The sequence below is a fragment of the Haliotis cracherodii genome, unplaced genomic scaffold (assembly GCF_022045235.1).
Source record: "Haliotis cracherodii isolate W230 unplaced genomic scaffold, xgHalCrac1.p SCAF_9, whole genome shotgun sequence".
Classification (NCBI taxonomy): Eukaryota; Metazoa; Mollusca; class Gastropoda; order Lepetellida; family Haliotidae; genus Haliotis; species Haliotis cracherodii.
The window spans coordinates 322,176-338,512 of NW_027266343.1; the positions used below are offsets into that span (position 1 = coordinate 322,176).

Below are 16,337 nucleotides of genomic sequence, written 5' to 3' on the forward strand. Positions count from 1 at the left end.
AACATGGATTCCTGTTATCAACTGCTACCTTTGACCTTATTATATATCAGGTGATAACTGGTGTATTCCTGGTGGATGTCAACACAGTAGAACGGACTGACGGTCAGTGTACAGGTCGTGTCTCACTGTCGCTGGACGTTGGGACTGGACTCCTCGGTGCCACCAGTAGACAAGCCACTACCTTGGGACTTGATCTCAAAGTGGGGATTCTCTTTCACAGTGCTGCTTCCTAGTGTCATAATCTTTGACAGTTTTAGGGCTGAAGGGTGTTTGTTTTCATAAGGATTACATCCCTGATTGACCAGCCTCCATTAACCCTTGGATCCCATTGTTTTGTTTCAATAGGATTATGGACGGTTGTGCTGGTGACAGTAGTTTGTTTTGAAAGTGGTATCGTCAATAAGAGAGTATAACTTTGTCTTGAGGTGAAACAGGTTTAGAGACATGCATACTTAAAACAAGCATCCCAAGCTACGTTTGACAGTGATGCGTGCTGAGTTGTGACCAGAAACAGTTCTCTCTACACAGTGGAAGTTGCTGCAGTGCTGCCTGACTATCACCACACTGAGCAAGTCGGTTGCTATGGTTTTCTGTGTTTCCAAATAATGACAATAGGCTCTTGCTCGACATTCAAAATGGGCTCCAAAGTGGGAGATACGGCCTCATATACCATAGATACTGAGTAAGTATATCTGAAAAGTGGAAGCTTCACCCCACATCAGCAGACTAAGCAACGCTATCATGGTATTTGATTTTGTAAATATTCATACAACTGTTGAGTGTAAAATGGTGTTGTCAAGTATGTGATCATTTGTGTGTTTACATATGTATGTTATATATTAGTTTTTGATTTTAGGCATGTAAGAGATTTTTATAGACCTCATAGGCTGATATTCATTCCCTGGGCCCTGTTGCACAAAGTGATTGTAGGGGTAACAAGATCGTAACTCCCAAACTATCACATAGACAACGACTGTCATAGCGTTCCAATCGCTTTGTGGAACAGGGCTCAGGTCTGTAGCAAATTTCAGTAAACATTCCCAAATTGGAATTAAAAATATTTCCCAGTATATGCTATTATATTTATAACTAGTTTTATTGTTGGAAATAAGTTTAAAACCCAACGAAACAGTCAGGCAGGTGGCCCATAAGTTCTCTCTGCCTATCTTTGAGTTACCTCCCATATTCTTACATTATGAACAATGAACAACGCAGAAACTAAGAGACAAATTACATCTTGCTTCAGTAAGATAATGTTAACATGGTTAACAATCACTTGAGAATCTACAAGGAGTTATAAACTGAATTGTAAGTAGTCTTAAAATTATCTGCCAGACAGTCCTCCAGGTGGAGGAAAATTTCATGCAGCCCGACAGAAAAGTTACCAGTTACTGTCCGGTGGGCAGGCAGTTATTTTGGACACTGAGTGTAATGGCTTTGTGGATGTGACTTACATTTCACTGTTAAGGGAACAGTTGTCAACATTTTTTGCATTGAACTCAATTTTGAAGTACTTATTAAAATTAGAACTTGAAATAACCAACTTGAACAAAATAATGGAGCAAAGTGCTTTTTATGGTGATTATGGTAGATCTAGATACTAGAGGGAATATATTTATTTTGATAACTTTATTAAGTTTTTGGGCCCGCGAAGATCCGGGGTAGAATAGTTCTTCTGCAACCCATGCTTGCTGTAAAAGGCGACTTATGTAATGCTTGTCGTAAGAGGCAACTAACTGGATCGGGTGGTCAGTGTCACTGACTTGGTTGATGCATGTCATCGTATCCCAGTTGCGTGGATCGATGCTTATGATGTCAATCACTGGACTGTCTGGCCCAGACTCGATTATTTACACGCCATCATATAGCTGGAATATTGCTGAGTGCGGCATTAAACAACAAACAAACAAATTAAGTTCTGGGGCTTGTGTAGAATGAATGAATGTATGGAGGGTGTGATTGGAAGCAGGTTATCAGTGTGAAGCATAGTGGACGTATTTGACCTGTTCGCGATAACAATCAAAACAAACACTTGATGCTGTCATCAGTGTGTTATCGATATGACTTGTGTACAAGTGTTTACAGTTTCAGGGAGATAGAAGCGTGTTGATTAAACTGATGCTTTGTTTGATGGATTCATTATAAACTCACCTGCCTGAAAGTCAAGTAAGCTTATTCCGTGGCATGTTGTCTGTTGTCCAGTTGTTGTTGACATCTCATAAAACTGCAAGTCTTGTTCAGCTGATACTCTGGATGGTCCCTCTTATGGCGGCCCTAATAACTGTAATGGCGGCCATATTGAAAATGTCATTTTTGCCCGTTACCCAGACATTTCTGCATGTATCATTATATTGATTAGTAAATTTGATATGCAAGACAGACAGACTGTATTCATTACTTCAGGCCCTAGGCCCATAATATGAACAAGATGGATAAAACAATTAAATGTACATGCCGAATCGACAGCTAGAGGAAAGTACAATTTATGTTACAGGGAAAGGGGATTTGCTTCTTATCTTGAGTACTTGACAAAGGAATTTAATCAAACATTTAATAATAATATGGATATTGTCGGTTGACATAAGTCTTACAAAGGTTTCAGTTATGGCACTTTGAAGTGCTGGCATGCTTGCCATGCTTGATGTGATTGTTGTGACTAAGAAGTATTACATGTGGGATTAAAATATGTGAGAGGGTTTTTATGAGATCCAAGGGTTTTAAACCTCATAAAAACTTTTATGTTTTATCTAACTTACATGGAAAACTAAACCCTACACTCTTGTTTTACTGCTAAAACTAAACCCTCTACTTTCAGTTTTACTGCTAAAACTGATCCCACTACTTTCAGTTTTACTGCTTAAACCGAACCCTATACTCAGTTTTACTGCTAAAACTGAACCCTCTACTTTCAGTTTTACTGCTTAAACTGATCCCACTACTTTCAGTTTTACAGCTTAAACCGAACCCTATACTCAGTTTTACAGCTTAAACCGAACCCTATACTCAGTTTTACAGCTTAAACCGAACCCTATACTCAGTTTTAATGTTAAAACGTATGTCTTTGCTCTCTGTTTTGCTGTTAAAGTTGAACTCTTCCCTTGTTTACTTTCAGGGAGTGTAATGGCCACCTGTTGCAGAATGGTAAGGTCCACCAGAACGGCACCGTCCCGCAGGAGATGTTGGTTACGGAGGCAGAACACAACGAAAAGGAGAAGGAGAAGTCCTCTGGCAAGGTGAGCTACAACCCCACTGATGTGATGTGATGCCAGGGGTTATGCCATTCTTCCTTTGTCCTGGTCATTTATTACAGGGGAGGGGGAGCTGGTGGGATGAAGGGGAGCGCCATGAAAGAATGACTCAGCAAAAGGATTGGAGGGTCACCAAATTTGTACACCGATACACAGAAAGCCCACAAATGGAGAATCTGCTATCGAAATTTAAAAAAAAATTATTCCAATTTCCTCTTGCATTTCATCATAATTTGATGTGCTTTAAAGTCTTTAAGATATATTTGCAACTGGTTTAAGTATAGCATTTTGAATAATTTACATTGAGATGGGGTTTTGTCAACATTTTACTTATTTCTGGTTTGCAGACTAAAAAACTCACTGCTTTTTACATAATAATCCTGCCTTGGTTCTCTGTGATAAATGTGTATACTCTCATACGCGGATCTCTGTGTGTGTGTGTGGGGGGGGGGGTCTTTCCGGGGCGGGAGAATCCTGCACCACGACTGTGGAATATATGTTGTTCATGAAACCAAAACCTCGATAATAGAAAAGCAAGTCTAGCTAGCTCTAATTTAGAGAAAAGTAACATATTTATATTTTATTATATCTATATAGATATTATAAAATATGTTACTTTTCTCTATATAGATATTATAAAATATGTTACTTTTCTCTATATAGATATTATAAAATATGTTACTTTTCTCTAAAATAGAGCTAGCTAGACTTGCTTTCCTAGAGGAGCTGTCATGAGACAGCGAAAGTACTATGTCTGAAACTGATATAAAGACGATGGACTATTGGGACTTTATTATTATATCATATATTACATGTACACCAAGTGAACAATTACCTCATTTTTGTGTATGTATATATATATATATATTTTTTTGTCTATGGGAGTCTGCTGGGGTAAAATATCCTACCCATTCATTCAGAAATTGACAAAATGCATCCAAGGGGCCACACTTCTATTCATGTCATGTGGTAGGCCAGAGTGTCTTTTTAACAACTGAAATTTAAATAAAGCTGTTACCGAACCATGTTGTTTTCAGGTAGTGAAGCAGCATCATTTCAGGGAGAAGGTGGTGTTTGTGGTGTCCGTGGCAACAGTCAGCTTGTTGACACACAGCCTCATCTCCGCTCAGTTCCTCATCCCATACTTCTACTCAGTCACCGCCCCCATACTGCTGCTCATCCGCTGTATCATGTACTGGTGAGTCCATCCCACCCCCACCCTCCCCAAAACACACACACATCCCTCCCTGTTGGTGATATTATATTTGTTTTAAAGGGCCAATATAAATAAAGTGTTATGGTGAAAAGCACCATGTGTCATTCCGTGAACACTAAAGTGTGGAGACATCTCTGCCAAGTGTCACATGTTAAGCACACTGTCACCTTATGTAAACCAACTCACTCGCTGAGCTCCTGACTTCACATGCCATGTAGTTCAATGAGCAGTGTTAAATACCACTGATGAATATTAACTTGAGCTTCTTTCTTTACAGGTTATGTAAATGGCAGTATTTTTTACTAGATTTCTGTTACTTTGGAAACATCACGTTCTATGTGTTTATTTGGTAAGTACCTCAGACTACTTCTTAAGTGAACTCTACTTTTGAAAACAAGTCTTAGTTTCTTTATACAATAAAAATGGTTTGAAGTTCAGCAATTTAACACCAAATGTTAATTTCTAGAAAATTATGTTTATTCGGTTTATATGATCAAAAAAATTATTTGACTCACATTGACCTCTCACCTCTGCTGTATGGAGTTACTGGGTTGCAGAAACACTAGATTAGGTTCTCATTATCGGAGTTTCAAGGTTCACTAAATGGCAGGATTTGGAAATTAGGATTCAATAAAAAATTGTGAATAAGTTTGTTAATTGTACTGCAGTGTGATTTTGTGTTATTTCCCAGGGCGTTCCCCCAACAGCCGGAGTTCTTCTGTGTGTTGTTTGCCCTGGCCAACGGCCCGATCACATGGGCTGTAGTGTTGTTCCGAAACTCTCTAGTCTTCCACAGCTTTGATAAAACTGTCTCCATATACATCCACCTGATGCCAGCCCTGTTATCCTTCACGTGAGTCAAGCAACATTATTTCTGTTTTATTGCACCATGCCAGCACCATGCCAGCACCATGCCAGCACCACGCGGTAGACATTAGAGAAGGCCCCCACTGCCTGCCACCCCATGTTGATATGTGTCTTTCAGATTCAGGGTATTCTGGACCCAGCATTGTGGTATTCAACTTTAAACATAAAAAAATGGTGTACTATAATTTTTCTTTTACATCGTATTCGATGTAATAAGTGCCCCTCTCTAATAAGCGCCCACGGTGATATTTGCTAATATATTGGCTAGTGAACAACCCCAATTAGCACCCCTTCCGATTGATCAATGTACACAAGACTTATTTATTCATGTATAATACACACTCGTGTGTTATATGCACCCTTAATTATGGACAATAAAATTCTGGAAAAATATATCTGTCGTGTATAATACACACAGACTTTTCTTTTGTATCATTTCAGGCTGTCAGCATAAACCATGAAATTTAACTCTTTCAACTGTTTATTTTTCACCAAAATTATATTCTAATAAGAGCCCCCTATTCCTAATTTTGAAAGCGCCCTGTGCGCTTATTACGTCAAATGGTACTGTATTTTTTCTAATGACCTCAGATTTGACATCATCTGTTTCAGGATACGATGGTACCCAGAAGAGACCTCTAACCTGTGGCACCAAGAGATGATGCCAGCCTTCGCTGACTGGAGCTTTGCATGGCTTGTTGGCGTGCCCTTGGGGTGCTTTATGGTTCACGGTGTGAGTATTATAGAGGGCTTGTCGGCATGCCCTTGGGGTGCTATATGGTTCAAGGTGTGAGTATTATAGAGGGCTTGTCGGCGTGCCCTTGGGGTGCTTTATGGTTCACGGTGTGAGTATTATAGAGGGCTTGTTGGCATGCCCTTGGGATGCTATATGGTTCACGGTGTGAGTATTATAGAGGGCTTGTTGGCATGCCCTTGGGGTGCTATATGGTTCACGGTGTGAGTATTATAGAGGGCTTGTCGGCGTGCCCTTGGGGTGCTATATGGTTCACGGTGTGAGTATTATAGAGGGCCTGTCGGCGTGCCCTTGGGGTGCTTAAGGTTCACGGTGTGAGTATTATAGAGGGCTTGTCGGCGTGCCCTTGGGGCGCTTAAGGTTCACGGTGTGAGTATTATAGAGGGCTTGTTGGCATGCCCTTGGGATGCTATATGGTTCACGGTGTGAGTATTATAGAGGGCTTGTTGGCATGCCCTTGGGGTGCTATATGGTTCACGGTGTGAGTTTTATAGAGGGCTTGTTGGCGTGCCCTTGGGGTGCTATATGGTTCACGGTGTGAGTATTATAGAGGGCTTGTTGGCATGCCCTTGGGGTGCTATATGGTTCACGGTGTGAGTATTATAGAGGGCTTGTTGGCGTGCCCTTGGGATGCTATATGGTTTGGGATGTCTCAGTTTCACAAAGTGATGTCTCAGTTTCACCCAGTGATGTCTTACTTTTACACAGTGATGTCTCAGTTTCACAAAGTGATGTCTCAGTTTCACCCAGTGATGTCTCAGTTTCACCCAGTGATGTCTCAGTTTCACCCAGTAATGTCTCAGTTTCACCCAGTGATGTCTCAGTTTCACCCAGTGATGTCTCAGTTTCACCCAGTGATGTCTCAGTTTCACCCAGTAATGTCTCAGTTTCACACAGTGATGTCTCAGTTTCACCCAGTAATGTCTCAGTTTCACACAGTGATGTCTCAGTTTCACACAGTGATGTCTTACTTTTACACAGTGATGTCTCAGTTTCACAAAGTGATGTCTCAGTTTCACCCAGTGATGTCTCAGTTTCACCCAGTGATGTCTCAGTTTCACCCAGTGATGTCTCAGTTCGACACAGTGATGTCTCAGTTTCACAAAGTGATGTCTCAGTTTCACCCAGTGATGTCTCAGTTCGACACAGTGATGTCTCAGTTTCACAAAGTGATGTCTCAGTTTCACCCAGTAATGTCTCAGTTTCACCCAGTGATGTCTCAGTTTCACAAAGTGATGTCTCAGTTTCACCCAGTAATGTCTCAGTTTCACCCAGTAATGTCTCAGTTTCACACAGTGATGTCTTACTTTTACACAGTGATGTCTCAGTTTCACCCAGTGATGTCTCAGTTTCACCCAGTGATGTCTCAGTTTCACCCAGTGATGTCCCACTTAGCACCCCTTCCGATTGTTCAATGTACACAGGACTTATTTATTCGTGTATAATATGTGTTTATATGCATCCTTAATTATGGGAAATTAAATTCTGGAAAAATATATCAGCATAAACCACAAAATTTACGATCTTTCAACCCCGTTGTTTTTCACCAAAATAATATTCTAATAAGAGCTCCCTATTCTAATTGTGAGAATGCCCTGGGCGCTTATGTCGGGCATGTCCTGGTTTCACACATAAATCTTGTCCCGGTTTCACACATAGGTCATATTCCAGTTTTGTGTGTGGGTGATGTCTCAATTTCATAAAGTATAAACCCAGCCTTATTTGGGACTGGTATTATATTCATCTATTTATTATCCTATGGGATATAGCTATGGGCATTTTTGTCTGTCCATCTGTCTGAATCGTTTCCAGAGCGTAAATCAAAAATCGTTAAATATTTCTTCATCAAACTTTGCATTTATATCACTGAAGTGGTGAAGTTGTGCCTTTTGCTATTTTGGAATTTTTCCAATTTTTGTTTTCTAATTTTCATGAAAGCATGCATTTTTTTATTTTTTACGTTTCCATGGCAACAAGTTGGACTTAGGTTCTATAGGGTAGAGTTCGTTTCCGGAGCATAACTCAAAACCCATTCAAAACTTTCTAACAAAACTTTGTATGTCTATCAGACTCATGCCTCCAATGTTTCAGTTTGTAAATAGGACAGCCAATGTCCTGAGTCTAAAGGTACAGCTAATCAGGTTCAGTGGCAGAGGTCTTAGTGACATCGTTTGATTGTCAAACATCAACCAATGACATCACAATAGCCTGCGAAGCAATGTCATGCAGTTACATTGTACTGATATCTCCCAGGAGGGATCGCTTGTTCTTACCCAAGCAATAAATCCAGTGGAGGCCAGTTTTCGATGATAAGATTTAATTGTCTTGTTACGCAGGTTTAGCAGTTGACTCAGTATTGAATGCTGGTTGGATGTCTCCCCTCAAACATAATTCACTGAACAAACTAACTACAAGTACAACAGAAGAACTTCAAGGTGTTCCATGAGTCACTTTTTAGCCAAGATAACATTATAAACATGTTGGCAGCCAAGTGACTGATTTATTCTGGGTCCATGGTTTAATAAGTGTTCAAATGTATGATTTTTTGTTTTCAGCTGTTTAACGCGGTGCTGTTGCGTGTAATTCTGAAACCGGCGCCAGAATATTCGACCATCTACCGTATCCTTACAGCCAATGAGAAGAGTCAAAGCTTCCTGTTGTTCGACATGTGTGGACCAAAGTAAGTTCCCTAACCATTAGAAGTTGGATTTCTGTTGGGATTCCTGGGCAGAATGGGTCCCCAGTACGCCATGCTTGTCATAAGAGTTACATGAAGATTGGTTGGGCTGAGTGGATGAGGGCTAGCAGTGGCCGATTGCATCCCAATGTAATCTGACATCTTGGGTCGTTCCTCGTGCGACCCGCCACTGGTCTGCCTGGACTCTTTTTTTCACAGTCAGTGATATGGCTGGAATATTGATGACCTGAGAATGGTCAATGGTCAAGGTCACCACCAAAAAGTCTCACTTAAATGTTTGTGATTACATTTTCTCAAGAAGTCTTGTTGCATTTATTATTAAACTTAGTACATACCATGTTTGGGACAGGGCCCCGTTTTAAAAGGTTTTAATCAAAATCAGTCAAAGGTCAAGGTGAATATTGCATGTTTAAGAAAGATGGTTAGATCACTGACAGTTCCTGAGGCATGGGTTCCTGGATATTTGCATGTATATTTACAAATCCTAACACATGTTGGTGGTTGATCTATCAAAGGTCAAGGTCGACTTGGAGGTTATTGTGATTACAGTTAAGATTTCTGGAGCTTTGGGGAAATGATGTTGTTGGTTTTTTACAAGTAAACATCTTGAAGGGAGTTAGGCGCCACTTTCCTCCTGTATTTTTTTTTTCTCCAAATTTCCATGAAATATCTACATGACATCGAGCTCATTCTGACCAATATGCATGATACCACTGATACATGATGTACAGTCACAGGGTACAGGGACACTGTATGTTCCTCCAGGTGGTCACAAGGACTGGGTCGTGTCATGGTGTGAAGTAGAGGAAGTAAGGACAGAGTCGTGTCATTGTATATTGTTGTGTGAAGTAGAGGAAGTAAGGAAAGAGTCGTATCATGGTATATTGTTGTGTGAAGCAGAGGAAGTAAGAAAAGGGTCGTGTCAGGATATTGTTGTGTGAAGTAGAGGAAGTCCAAGTCACATCTGTTTGTATGCTTACACAACTGTTTATTAGCTTTCACAACTGTTTATTTGCTTACACAACTGTTTATTTGCTTACACAACTGTTTGTATGCTTACACAACTGTTTGTTTGCTTTCACAACTGTTTGTTTGCTTACACAACTGTTTGTATGCTTACACAACTGTTTATTTGCTTACACAACTGTTTGTATGCTTACACAACTGTTTGTTTGCTTACACAACTGTTTGTTTGCTTACACAACTGTTTGTTTGCTTTCACAACTGTTTGTTTGCTTTCACAACTGTTCATTTGCTTACACAACTGTTTGTATGCTTACACAACTGTTTGTTTGCTTACACAACTGTTTGTATGCTTACACAACTGTTTGTTTGCTTACACAACTGTTTGTTTGCTTACACAACTGTTTGTTTGCTTACACAACTGTTTGTATGCTTACACAACTGTTTGTATGCTTTCACAACTGTTTGTTTGCTTACACAACTGTTTGTTTGCTTACACAACTGTTTATTTGGTTACATACCAAAAAAAACACCGTCGGCCCGCACTATATTTTCAAAAACCATTGCCGGACAACCAATTCTTTTATTTCTTTAAGCCTTAAATGTCCTCAAAAGATAGTGTTGCTTGATTACTTGCTAGATGTACACTTGCACTCACAGCATTGGCAGTTGAAACACTGGAGACTGGAAGCCTGTGCTTGATTACTTGCTAGACGTACACTTGCACTCACAGCATTGGCAGTTGAAATACTGGAGACTGGAAGCCTGTGCTTGATTACTTGCTAGACGTACACTTGCACTCAGAGCATTGGCAGTTGAAATACTGGAGACTGGAAGCCTGTGCTTGATTACTTGCTAGACGTAATCTTGCACTCACAGCATTGGCTGTTGAAACACTGGAGACTGGAAGCCTGTCCTTGATTACTTGCTAGACGTACACTTGCACTCACAGCATTGGCAGTTGAAATACTGGAGACTGGAAGCCTGTGCTTGATTACTTGCTAGATGTATACTTGCACTCACAGCATTGGCTGTTGAAATACTGGAGACTGGAAGCCTGTCCTTGATTACTTGCTAGACGTACACTTGCACTCACAGCATTGGCTGTTGAAATACTGGAAACTGGAAGCCTGTGCTTGATTACTTGCTAGATGTACACTTGCACTCACAGCATTAGCTGTTGAAACACTGGAGACTGGAAGCCTGTCCTTGATTACTTGCTAGACGTACACTTGCACTCACAGCATTGGCTGTTGAAACACTGGAGACTGGAAGCCTGTCCTTGATTACTTGCTAGACGTACACTTGCACTCACAGCATTGGCAGTTGAAATACTGGAGACTGGAAGCCTGTGCTTGATTACTTGCTAGATGTATACTTGCACTCACAGCATTGGCAGTTGAAATACTGGAGACTGGAAGCCTGTCCTTGATTACTTGCTAGATGTATACTTGCACTCACAGCATTGGCTGTTGAAACACTGGAGACTGGAAACCTGTGCTTGATTACTTGCTAGACTTACACTTGCACCCACAGCATTGGCAGTTGAAATACTGGAGACTGGAAACCTGTGCTTGACTTATGGTTGCAAACTTGGGATACCCTTGGTCAAAATTTTCTAATTTCGTCGAAAAGTAGAAATTAAATGGGTTTTTTGATGATGTGAGAGAAAACCAGCCAGGGTAATCAGTCAGCCAATTATCATGATTATCTTGTGTATTTTATCTCTATTCTATTGTGATATACCCTGGACCCACTGTCATAAAGTAATGAATGAATGCTGTTCAATAATAGTAAGATTAGTAAGGCTGTTTGCCTATTGCTGATGCTGTGTACATGTCGTTGGGTGGGATTTCGTTAGTCTGCCATTCCGTTCCGGTTCGACAGTTGTATGCACCCGGGTCATACTTTTTTATGTAACCTTTGGATGACTATTTTTAACATATTTCCTTTAAATAGGGCTCAAAATGAAGCTATGGTGACGAATGGGTGCAGGGTATTTATCGCAATAGGGTAGAATTGAGATTCAAGGATGTCAGTGACATTGTGGCACATGTTGTTGCAGGTATCGCTACATGATGTACCAGGTGAGCTACTGGGTCTTCTGTCTGCTGTCTGTGCTCGCTGGCATCCTGTGGTACAACTACTTCATCGCTCACTGCATCTACCTCTCCTTCGTCATGCTCATCGCCACCTACAACGGCGCCTGCTACTACCTGGATGTGTTCAGTGTCCGCTTGTTGAGGATGCATCTGCAGAAGGAACGCCAGATTCAGGTTGACAACTGTGATGTAGAGTGATCTGTTTGTCCACGTCTGCTCACTCCGTCTGCTCCTCACGACGGAGTGACCTTGAACTTGAGACAGTCCTATCCTCTCAGTGACTGGAATGTTTCTTCCACGGACATGATGTTGATGAAGCAAACCATGACATATTATTTATCATTTATTTATTTATTATGAGATATTCTCAGTCATACCAGAAGACTTTGCTTTCAGTGTTTGCATAAATATTGTTCACATGTAATGAAAGAAAGTATGCGTGGGTGCTGAAAGTGAGAATATAGTCACTGGTTCTTGTTCTTGTGAACTTTGTACATGTTCTTGTTGTGAGTAGAAGTCACTAATTTTAGAGACCAATTACTTAATATTGTTTTCCTTCATTAGGGTCCTCAGTGTCAAGTCTAATTGTGACTGGAGGCCCTTGTTGACTTTCTTGATCACAGGTTAGGTCAAGGTTGACCAGATTTGGCCGGGGATGACTGAACCTGGCACTGCATTGCACCCTGGGTCGGATATATTGTAATGAAAAGTTGAACCCAACGATAGATAGTCATGTGATGGCTTCCAGCAATGCGTGTATTTAAGCCTTGGGCTTAATTACTGTGTTAACATTTTTGTATTTTATTTAGTCATTTTTTATTCAAGTTTTAACTCTTGGCTGAACATGCTGAAAACAAGTAAATGTTAACACTTAGAACAGAATTAAAATATTTAATGAACATTTATGAAAAAATAGGTAACTTTAAACAAATGTAATAAAATGAAAGTCATCACATTGTGTGGTCGGTTGGATGGGATGTGACACACAATGATGCTATGATTCACAGTCATACAGCCCGTCAGTTTCACCTGTTGCAGTGAGAGGCGGTCGGGTAGCCTAGTGGTTAAAGCATTCGCTCGTCACGCCGAAGACCCGGGATCGATTCCCGACATGGGTACAATGTGTGAAGCCCATTTCTGGTGTCCCCCGCCGGCATTTTGCTGGAATATTGCTAAAAGCGGCGTAAAACCATACTCACTCACTCACACACTGTTGCAGTGCGCCCCAGTATTCCCAGTACATGAGGAGACCAACGTGTGTTGAACATGTGGAACTTACAGTGAGGACCTGGCTCCAACTCGCCATTCATTAATATGCTCTTACATGTTTTAGAACAAATCCCAAATTTTAATTCAATTTTAAGCATATATATTAGCATATTACCTTATCCGTCATGCATGGCCTAGTGTAGTGTACTGTGCCGCATTCCACAAGGAGATCGTAGCGCTACGACTGTCGTAAGTCCATGTCAAAGTATGGCAGTTACAATCATCTTTGCGCTAAGATCGCTTTGTGGAACGGGCCCAGGAACGAACTTAATATTACTATTTTGAAGTTTATCTTTGCACATTTAAAACTTTGCTCAAATGTATTGGACACTTGCACTGTTATTCCAATCAGCTTGTGTGGTATCATTTTGAAATAATTAGAAGCAGGTATTGAAGACAATTCATACTGTCGTGATCGATCATGTATCCTAGGACAGCAAGTTCATCCCAACTAGCCATCAGTTCTAAATATTGCAACACCATGACGGCTCCACATGTTTCATTTGACAACAAAATTATATCAGCATAAAATTATGATTGAATATTTTGATGAAAGTAATTTTATTTTGTAGCAGCATATATCATTTTGATATATGAAATCATATTTTCATATAGCCTTTGTGTTCAGGGGGCTTTGAAGCGTCACCCTTGATTATGTTTAGGGGCACGAAAAAAGGTAAGGCTCGAAAACGTGATGTGAGGATGTATTACTTGTAAATGCTATTCAAGGACTACATTATCAATGTTGTACGTTTTGTACACACGTAACAGGTTCGTCCTGAACTATGACTTTGTTTAAATACTGTAAATCTTGAAATTAACGTGAACGTGAATTAAATGTGAAAAACGCATGTGGTCTTTACTCTCATGACTTAAACTCGGCATATGTGTCTCCAAAATGACTATCAATAATATGACGGCCTCACTGCACACTTTGGATTGTGGAAATACCAACTTGATTATAAACAAACAACGATATATTCCACATCATGGTTTATTGTTTTTACGGAAATTCTCTACTCGGCGCTAATAAGCGGTGATATTTGCTGTTTGACTGGATTAGGGTAAGGTTGGATTAAGGTAAGGATATACATAATTCCACTGGAGGCTGGGGGAGTCACATTAATATTGACTCGCATTTCAGGATTTACAGAATAGGTCTCCAAACCAGTAAGGAGGGTGCGAAAAGACAAGTCTAGCTTACCCTGGTCCATGATGGGATAGACAGGATGTAGTATGTAATAGAATATTACAGTGTAGTGTTCATCTGCCAACATGCATCATGTCATGTTGTTGTGCTAGGTATTGGTTGTTGTGCTAGGTGTTGGTTGTTGTGCTAGGTATTGGTTGTTCTGTCTGTAATTGTGACAATGGATTTACTAATCATGTCCATGTTCTGTCTACCACATGGAAGTAGGTCATCATTAATTAGGAAGAAACTGCGTTGTATATTTTGCTGAATGTGTGTGGGATGATCTGTTGGGTTGTTTGTGAGGCCAGGGCCCCATTCCTCGAAGCAACCTTGGCACTACAATGGCCATAAGTCTATGTTAGAGTATGGGAGTTACGATCATCTTAACGCTACAATGGCCGTAAGTCTATGTTAGAGTATGGGAGTTACAATCATCTTAACACTACAATGGCCGTAAGTCTATGTTAGAGTATGTGAGTTACGATCATCTTAACGCTACAATGGCCGTAAGTCTATGTTAGAGTATGTGAGTTACAATCATCTTAACACTACAATGGCCGTAAGTCTATGTTAGAGTATGTGAGTTAAAATCATCTTAACACTACCATGGCCGTAAGTCTATGTTAGAGTATGTGAGTTACAATCATCTTAACACTACAATGGCCGTAAGTCTATGTTAGAGTATGGAAGTTACGATCATCTAAACGCTACAATGGCCGTAAGTCTATGTTAGAGTATGGGAGGTACGATCATCTTAACACTACCATGGCCGTAAGTCTATGTTAGAGTATGGGAGTTACAATCATCTTAACACTACCATGGCCGTAAGTCTATGTTAGAGTATGGGAGTTACGATCATCTTAACACTACAATGGCCGTAAGTCTATGTTAGAGTATGGGAGGTACGATCATCTTAACACTACAATGGCCGTAAGTCTATGTTAGAGTATGGGAGTTATGATCATCTTAACGCTACAATGGCCGTAAGTCTATGTTAGAGTATGGGAGTTACGATCATCTTAACGCTACAATGGCCGTAAGTCTATGTTAGAGTATGGGAGTTACGATCATCTTAACACTACCATGGCCGTAAGTCTATGTTAGAGTATGGGAGGTACGATCATCTTAACACTACAATGGCCGTAAGTCTATGTTAGAGTATGGGAGGTACAATCATCTTAACACTACAATGGCCGTAAGTCTATGTTAGAGTATGGGAGGTACGATCATCTTAACACTACCATGGCCGTAAGTCTATGTTAGAGTATGGGAGGTACGATCATCTTAACACTACCATGGCCGTAAGTCTATGTTAGAGTATGGGAGGTACGATCATCTTAACACTACCATGGCCGTAAGTCTATGTTAGAGTATGGGAGGTACAATCATCTTAACACTACCATGGCCGTAAGTCTATGTTAGAGTATGGGAGGTACGATCATCTTAACACTACCATGACCGTAAGTCTATGTTAGAGTATGGGAGGTACGATCATCTTAACACTACCATGGCCGTAAGTCTATGTTAGAGTATGGGAGGTACGATCATCTTAACACTACAATGGCCGTAAGTCTATGTTAGAGTATGGGAGGTACGATCATCTTAACACTACCATGGCCGTAAGTCTATGTTAGAGTATGTGAGTTACGATCATCTTAACGCTACAATGGCCGTAAGTCTATGTTAGAGTATGGGAGGTACGATCATCTTAACGCTAATATTGCTTTCACGAATGGGGCCCAGGATGACAGATGGAGTTTTGTGACATGATAGGTTTACCATGGGGAGGTTGTTTAATGTATTTTGTAGCTTGAGTGACTGAAATTATGTAGTCCATCTTTTGGTCCTTGGATCACTTAAATTGGTAGAGAAATTTAGATAAAGGCACCAAATACTGGACAAAGTATTGTCTACAAAGAGTATTCCTTCCATGCCGACAGGCATAGACTTTTAAACCCATGTTTTCATGAGTTGCAACTTAAACTGTCAGTGCTTTAGCTGGCTCTTAAGTTAAAAATGACTTTAAAT

General features: G+C 40.4%; 1 protein-coding gene across 1 annotated transcript in view; it reads left to right on the plus strand.

Annotated features, from left to right (window-relative positions):
• The window catches only part of LOC139452795 (uncharacterized), a 40,025-nt gene extending 25,201 nt beyond the window's left edge, over window positions 1-14,824 (plus strand). The window contains exons 3-9 of the mRNA XM_071234409.1: window positions 3,113-3,233; window positions 4,286-4,446; window positions 4,742-4,813; window positions 5,156-5,317; window positions 5,944-6,064; window positions 8,641-8,765; window positions 11,812-14,824. Coding sequence (XP_071090510.1) covers window positions 3,113-3,233; window positions 4,286-4,446; window positions 4,742-4,813; window positions 5,156-5,317; window positions 5,944-6,064; window positions 8,641-8,765; window positions 11,812-12,046 — 997 coding nt within the window. The 3' untranslated portion in view covers window positions 12,047-14,824. The remainder of the gene's footprint in view (window positions 1-3,112; window positions 3,234-4,285; window positions 4,447-4,741; window positions 4,814-5,155; window positions 5,318-5,943; window positions 6,065-8,640; window positions 8,766-11,811) is intronic.
• The last annotated feature ends 1,513 nt before the right edge of the window (window positions 14,825-16,337 follow it).